The 8,379-nt window shown below is 40.8% G+C and overlaps 1 protein-coding gene across 1 annotated transcript; it reads left to right on the plus strand.

The window, feature by feature from the left end:
- The first annotated feature begins 1,614 nt into the window (after positions 1-1,614).
- chchd1 (coiled-coil-helix-coiled-coil-helix domain containing 1) lies at positions 1,615-4,199 on the plus strand. The gene is made up of 3 exons (XM_058651895.1): positions 1,615-1,892; positions 2,643-2,761; positions 3,924-4,199. Exons 1-3 carry the CDS (start codon positions 1,751-1,753, stop codon positions 4,032-4,034), a joined length of 372 nt encoding a protein of 123 aa, XP_058507878.1. The 5' UTR covers positions 1,615-1,750; the 3' UTR covers positions 4,035-4,199.
- Positions 4,200-8,379: the final 4,180 nt, after the last annotated feature.

The raw sequence follows: 8,379 nt of genomic DNA on the forward strand, positions 1-8,379 counted from the left end.
TTTGAGATTTGATGCTAGCTAAATGTTACATAGTTTCTACAACCTACTGTGAAGTGTGAGCTGAGGGATAGTTAGGTGCAACTTTTACACTAATTGTTACACACTGTACCTTTAAAGAGGTTTTTTTAAGTAAAAATCTGTTTTTTAAAACAGATTAGAGCTGCTTAACAAAGGCTCACACGTGATGATCCACTGCTGCCTCCACCAGTATGTGTCTGCAGTAGACCAGCAGCTCCTGTGTCTCTGGGAACTAAAAACAAAGATTTTCTTAATGGATTTTGGTGCAGGAGAGTGAACGACTATGAGGAAGTGCTTCTTTAAAAAAGGTGGAAGAAATGTTTGCTTGTGGGGAAATGACAGAATTTTTCAGTCTTTGATAAAGAAACAGGCTTTTTCTTTGTTTATTTGTATGTGTGCGTGGGCTTGATAAAATAAATATCATTAAAAAATGCTGGTCTGCACATGATGTTCTAAAACCACATAATCTCATTTGACATAAACTCAAATGTAATCCACGCTGACCCTGAACATTCCCTGAGACAGAGGCTGCTGTCAGGGCTTGCTCTGCATTTTCCTTGAATGTCATGTAGCCACAGGAAAATGTGTGCAGCCATTCCTCACTATATTGTCACTGGTATGCAACACTAACATCATGTGACAGCCGTCTGCTCTCATCCAATTATTTTATTCATTTTTTTGAGTGGCTGCCTGTAAAAAGACTCGCCTTCGATAATCGACTGCAGAACAATATGTTAAGAATATGTTTGTTTCGTGAACCTTGAAACAATAGGAAAGTGAACTTTGTGTTTATGATCCACTGCTGTCTCCATCACTTAGTTTAAATGTGTCATTTTGTGACTTTGGTGTTGAAAATCCTTTGTTCAGATTTACCCATGTGACACAAACCTAGAAAATGAGGCAGCAGTAGACCATAATATGGACTTTGGTGAAGGAGAGTGAGTGGTCTACAAAGTAAAGGACATTTACTTGGATGTACTTTCCCCATACACACAAGTGACTTCAGAGTGACTGCAGTGAGTACCAGCCAATCCGTGGTGGAGCAGGTGTGGGAGAAAGAGCACCAACCACTTTATTGTCGTTTAGTCTTCAATTTCTTCTGTTTCTGTCTTGTAATTATTTGAAATTGGGATCTTCTGCAGCCGGCCCTGTTATATGCTTTGTGACACTTGTCTGAACTGAAAGAGGGAAAATCAGAGTTTGGTTCTATTTTATGACATATTGGTTTAAAGTCCTAAAAAACAATTAAAAATGTGTACATTCAGGATGATATTTATGAGTGTGCAATGTTTAATGATCAAATGTTTATTGTGTATATAGTGTACTTGGTGCAACAGTCTAAAATTGATATTTGCAAATGTTCTGTTTTGTTGGTTCAAAGTTGGTGTGAGTCCCTCTAGTGGTCATTGGACTGAAGGTTTGTTTTTTTTCATAATCCCGTTTGCTTGTTTCTCTCGCGAGATCTGCCCACACCGTTTACGACATTGAATTTGGTCTTACGGCGAAACATGGCGCTGTGCTGTCGCGCTTGCTCGCCGTGCTGAGGTAGTGACACCGCCGCTCTGTCCTCTCTCGTCCTCTCTCTGTCCTCTCTCTTGTCCTCTCTCTTGTCCTCTCTGTCCTCTCTCGGTCCTCTCTTGTCCTCTCTCTTGTCCTGTCTGTGTTTATCTCCCGGTTCTTCCTCCCTCCTCTCTCTCTGCTGAGCTCAGACGGACACTGAGGAGGAGACGCCATGTCGGCGGCGCAGGGAGGCGTCCTCTTCCAGGAGAAGGTCAGCCGGCTGCTGAGCAGAAAGAACGGGAAACCCGCGCTGAAGCCGAACAGACCTCTGGTTCTGAAAGATGCTGTAGCCAACCGTAAACCCAAGAAAGGAGGTACGAACCCAGGCCACGCATGTGTTTTCTTCTGTGATGACATTCAGAGGTTCACACATGAGTGGACGGACTGATATGTCATATTATATTTACTTTAATATACTTTATATATACTTTAACTCACTGCATTCATCGTCGTTTGGTCCAAAAACTGTAAGAAAAGGTTGAAGAATGGAGACTGAGAGCAGTACTGTAGCTATACCAGCTCTGTGTTTGTGTTTGGGATGTTCCGATACCGATATCAATACCTCAGCATCTACCGATACCGATATTATTCCGATATAGTCATTTTATGAACGTTGAAGATGTTGACAACACATTTGTGATAAACAAAGAATTCATTAAAAGTGAATCATCTTGGTTTGTGGACAGAATGAGACATTTGGGAACATCATCATGTCCAGGTTTGACAAACACTGCTCAATATTTTTGTTATATAACAAGGGTTAGGGTTAGTTGTTCCCTCATATTTTATGGACTAAACGATTAATTGAGAAAATGATTGACAGATTCATCGATTATGCAAATAATGGTTAGTTACAGCTCTAAAGCTGAGCTTGTGTTAGACCTCGAGCATCAGGAACAACAACAACACAAGGCTGTGTTTCCTCACAAGAGAGGCCCTCCAACCTTTTACAGAAGAAACATTTCCATTCCACTGTGTAAGTGTGTACAGGTGCAGCTGCTTAATAATAATAATAACAATAATGATGATGATGATGATGATGATGATGTTGTCTGTCTCCACAGAGGCCACGTGTATCACAGAGATGTCCGTCCTGATGGCGTGTTGGAAGCAGCAGAACTTTGTGGACGCTCTGTGCTCGAGTGAGATCAGCAGCTTCTACACGTGTGTTCAGGAGGCACAGGTATGTAACTGCATGTCATCTACTGTCACTACTGTCATCATCCACACATCTCTCCATCGTTCATCTTCATTCATCATTCAAATGTAAGGAAAGGTTGATCCTTCAGCAAAGAAAGCAGAACAGTAGCTGAAATCACGAGGCTTGTTTGACATTTTAATGAAATCATTCCACTCACAGGAAGCAGCTTTTTTTAGTTTCTTCATCTATGAAAACCTGTCACATCTCTGCAAGATATGATTTGATTATGATGCTGAAAAGTTTCTGTGATCTTTGAATGCTTTATCTTAAGAACCCTTATAAAGTATCTTAACATTTGGCAGGTTTTGGCCTTTTTATTGGGTTTTATTTATTAAACTAAATGCTAACTATTTACTATTTTGGTAATTATTTAACTCATTTCAGTGGAGAATAAAACAAAACATTTGAAAACAAAGTCAGTTTTTGGTTTAAATACTGATGATGATTTAGTTTTCAACATTTTCTTACATATTATGGACCAAACTGCTCGTCAGTTAATCAATGAAATAATCATTTGATAATAACAATAGTTGTTAGTTTCTGGTTAGTTAGTAGTCTGAGCTGGCTGTGGTTACGAGAGACTGCAGGTTATAGAAGGTCATAGGTCAGGCTGATGTATAACACATTCCAACAGTCCTGGGGGGATGCACAGCATTTCTCCCCCTCAGTAGCTTCTCTCACGTGCTTTAGTAACATGTCTAGACAGCTGAAAATGAACTCCAGCTCCTAATCTCCTGAACATCCAGGTAACGTCGTGCACCGTGCAGCAGTGTGTCATGAGTACAGCTCCCATCTCTCGTGTTAAGAAGCTGAAAAGTCAGAGAACTTGTTTTAGATATTTTAAAACACTCAAACCAAATCATCGATTATCAAAAGAGTTGGTGGTTCATTAAGAAATCAATGAATAATCGATGAATGAATTGAATAATTGTTGATTAATATCAATCTTTTGATCCAATTTTCATGGAAACGGGGCCTGTAGTTGTGAGTTATTATAATGCTTTAAGTAAAACAAAAGTGAGCCCCTCTCTCGCTCCCTCCCTCTCCCTCTCCCCCTCGCCTCATCATTCATCAGCTCTTTGAGCCAAATGAACTCTCAGCCTCTGCTGTACTTAAGTCAACCATTCCTCTTCCTCGTCCACAGGCGGCTGCCAGGAATAAAAGTGAGCAGACGAGCTTTGAGGGAGGCCGTCTGCCGCCCAAACAAGCCAACACCCTCCTGAAGAGATATCCCAACCTGCGCTCTGAAATCTAAGACTCTGTCCTGTGGACTTTATATGAAGCTCATTGGACGACGTGTTGTCATCAGTTAGTGTTCAAACAACAGGATATACTGTGTATATACTTTTGTAAAACACATCAACCCTAACCCTCTCATCCATGTTCATGTGCACCATTAAAGAATTGTCTGAATCAACAAGAGGTTATTTGTTTCTCTCACTCAACACTTAACTTTAAAGAAATCTAAATGAGGTTTTATAAACGATAATCAGATTTTTCATTAGTGAATAATTGATTGCACAATCTGTGAGTATCTCTCACCTATGACTACCTGCCTGGTGCTAATGCTAGGTTAGCTTTGTTGATGGTAAAGTGTTTTTTTTTTTATTAAGCAACTCGATGTTGTTTTATTAAGCAAAGGAAACGGAGAAGGAATTTCACGTGTTCCACTGATCGCTGGCGTCTCTTCACACCCACTTTATGGACTTGATGGTAAAGTGCCAAACAGAGGAGACACTATGACATCGTGGTTTTCCTACAGTAGCATATTCGTTGTCTAGTCATTTTGAGATTTTCCCACCCTGGAACCTGTGTTTAAAAACCACACATTCCAGGTCTCCAAAAAAGCCAAACCTATGCTTAGTCTCGTACAGCAGGTTCTGTGATAAGACTGAAGACTGACATCTGTGATAAGACTGAAGACTGACATCTGTGATAAGACTGATGACTGACATCTGTGATAAGACTGAAGACTGACATCTGTGATAAGACTGAAGACTCAGCTTGTGTTGCATTTTGTGTGAAAGCACCGTCATCCTTTCAACCCATACCTTGATATTGGGCTGTTTTTCGTCCCTTTGCTTCAGCATCTGTATTCACAACACTGAGTGAGTCTGTTGGATGTTTTGAATTTGAATGTGACTTTGTCTCCTGGCTCTGATGAACATTATCTGCCATCTTGTCTCAACCCAATTTCCCAGAGTGCTTTCATTCAGTACACTGATGTCATTAGTGGATGTGATGGAATTATTCTTCTTCAGTTTCATGGCCTGTGGCCGGGAACTTCACTGCTCACGCCTCTTTCTTGTGGAAGATGAGAAGCTGGTGGTTAAACGGAAATGAAATCAGTGTCTCAGAGGGACAGAGTTACACAGATGTGATCAGCGGAAAGCTAAGCTAAGTGTGCTCAATAAACAACTCCCTGAGTGGAACAAATCTGCTTTTTGATCAAAGCGTTTATAGGTTTCTATGTGCGCGCACACACACACACACACACAGACTAATGTGAAGTGTGTGACTTTAGATCAGTTAGTTTAAAACAAAACATTCATGTTATGCTGTTATTTAAAACACAAATCTTGACATAAAGGTTTCTAAAATTCAGCAAATGTTTTTGAAGACAAAAAATCTCCCATGACCTTTAGGTCTTTAGAACCACTGCTGTACTCAGAGTTAAACACAGTCCAGTTTATGACGTGGAACATTTCTGATTTATCACACGTTTCAATTGGACTTCAATTTGAAATCATCTGAAGAAGATACTGTATATTTGCCATTTTATCTCAGTGTTGGTCTTTTCTGTTGGAAAACTGCAATATATAAAATTTACATATATGAAAAATATGAAAAAAAGTGGAAAAAACATATATATGTGTAATATATGTAATAATATGAGATATTCATTATGATATTAGACAGAATTGCATTAAAAGTGCTTGTTTTGATATAAAATGATTCACAATAAAAACATTTATGATGCACAAAAACAGAGAATTAAATTGAAAATTTAGCAAATAATGACGAGGATAACTGTGATTAAACTGCTTAAATATATGTCATTTTATGTTGAGTGTAATACATTTAATAAAGCAATGATTACAACCAAATGTCTTATTACTGTTACATTTAGTCTTATATTCTGTCTCTATTCCATCACCTCACACAGTGGTGGGGGGCCGGGGGGCCGGGGGGCCGCATGTAATCCATTAGAGGGCCACAATGTGCTGTACACAGTGAATGGACACAAATTCACATAGAAACACTTCCAAATCTTGAGGAAAGTCTTCCCAGAAGGTGTGGAAGCTGTTACAGCTGCAGAGTAAAGTTCTGTGTCTGTATTTGTCATGACAGTCCCTGCAGGTGTCATGGTCACGTGTCTCCATTCCCTCGTCCCTACATTTAATCCTCATCACTCCTTTCATGTCAATGAAATGATAATGTTTGAAGTTCAAACATGGCTGAAGTCAGCTTTTTCAATGGCTTTGACACTGTGTGTGTGTGTGTGTGTAGTTCATGTTTCGTCTGGGGCACAGGAAAGGATTTTTGTGCGATCGTCTGTGTTTTTGTTGTGCCCCTGTTTATCTACCAGTCATTACACAGGACAATTGCCCCGCCCTTCTTATCACTCTCCACCAAATGTCTAGACCACAGAGGAAACTGCTCAACAGCCTGCAGCAATCATCTCCTCTCTCACATGTCTGCATGACATCAGCCTGCTGCTCCTCGTGAACGTTTGGTGAACGCTGGTAGTTGTTGGAGATTAACTCACGTTTTAAGGATTGTTCAGTAGATAGTTACCTGCTCAGCACGCTTTTGGAACCTCACCTGAGCAGGTGCTAAGATAGTACCTGGTACCCTGATGCTGTTTCTGTTCCCAGCTCTCTTACAGCACCACAGTACTTGTGGAAACACTGCGGTGCCTCACAGAGAGATTAACTAACCCTGCTTACCCAAACATTTCTACATACGTTAAGAGATGCTCCGTCCACGTTTGTTCTCTATGGTGTGAATATATAGAGAATATAAGATGTTTTGTTTCCTTCAGTGAGACAGCTGTCACTGTGTGATTGTCTTCCAATATATTGATCACAGAATCATTGTATGGATATCATTGGTATCGTAGAGCATGTATCGCGTGTTGTATCGTGTATCCCCTGTAGAGGTTATTGACTGGTGATACGTTTGCATCCATGTTTTCTCTGTGGAATGGAACGACCTCGGAGGCGACGTCACGTCCAGCTCTGATATGTGACATAAATGGAACACTGCAAAGACAGACCGAGTAGAAATCAAATGATGCTTGGCTAGAATACTGTAAATCTACAGCCACGTTCACACTGTAAACAGCAAAGAACTTCTGTCGTGTCGTAAACGTTTACTGAAAACTCTGAGCTTAGAACAGAGCTCTCCAACCTTTGTTCTTCTGAGAGCTCCTTTGACTAAATGAAAATGACTTGTAATACACAACAGAAATAGTATTTAATTCACCTCTGTATGCATTTCTTTATAGCGTATCTCACACACTGTTAAATCAAAAATATTAATTCTGTCAAAACAAAACCATGCATTTACAAATACTTAACTTGTTCCTGTTTTTGTGTTTATGGTAATTAAAGGTTAATGTTAGTTGTTCAAATTGTTGATTTTTTTGAATTAAAATTAGATTATGTTTCTAGTGCAAAACTTATTAGGCTTATTTTACCATCTTGAAAATAAAGTTTTGCTGTGAATGCAACGTTTCCCACCTCATTAGTAAACAACAACAACAACCATCCCATAATGCTGCAGAAACGGCCTTTGAAAGACTCCAGATCTCAGGTGATGGAGCTTTCTTAGTTTCTCTGAAGGTGGACGATATACTCTTCCTGTGTCATGCAAGCTTCTGAGGGCTCTGGGTCCTGAGGCATTTCAAAGACTTCTTGTCAGATCCTAAATGAAGTGAATCGACTCTCGTGAGCCTGCAGAGAATCTCATGTCTGTTCAATCCCAAACTCTAAGTGCCCTCATGAGTCATTGGTGTTGCATTTAAAATCAAGTCCAAAGCTGCCTGCGCTGCTGTTGACTCTGCAGCCTGAGTTCTCTCTGTGTGTGTGTGTGTGTGTGTGCGTGCGTGTGTACGTGTGCAGGTGTGTGTGTGTGTGTGCGTGCGTGTGTGTGCGCGTGTATGTAGATGCGTGCGTGCGTGTGTGCGTGTGTCTGTGTAGGTGTGTGTGTGCATGTATGTAGATGCATGCGTGCGTGTGTGAGAGTGTGTCTGTGTAGGTGTGTGTGTGCGTGCGTGTGTCTGTGTGTGTGTTTGCATGCGTGCGTGTACGTGCGTGTGTGCGTGCGTGTGTCTGTGTAGGTGTGTGTGTGCGTGTATGTAGATGCATGCGTGTGTGTGCGTGTATGTAGATGCGTGCGTGCGTGTGTGTGCGTGTATCTGTGTAGGTGTGTGTGTGTGCGTGTGTGTGTGTGCGCGTGTGCGCAGGTGTGTGTGTGTGTGTGTGTTGTTTTGTTTTTTCCTCAGCTGCTTCTCCTCTGGCTGTTGACATCTCATGTGGCCTTCAAGGACTTCCGGGCATTTCTGTAATCTGTCACCTTATTCATGTGACACCTTC

The sequence above is a fragment of the Solea solea genome, chromosome 15 (assembly GCF_958295425.1).
Source record: "Solea solea chromosome 15, fSolSol10.1, whole genome shotgun sequence".
In the NCBI taxonomy this organism is placed as follows: Eukaryota; Metazoa; Chordata; class Actinopteri; order Pleuronectiformes; family Soleidae; genus Solea; species Solea solea.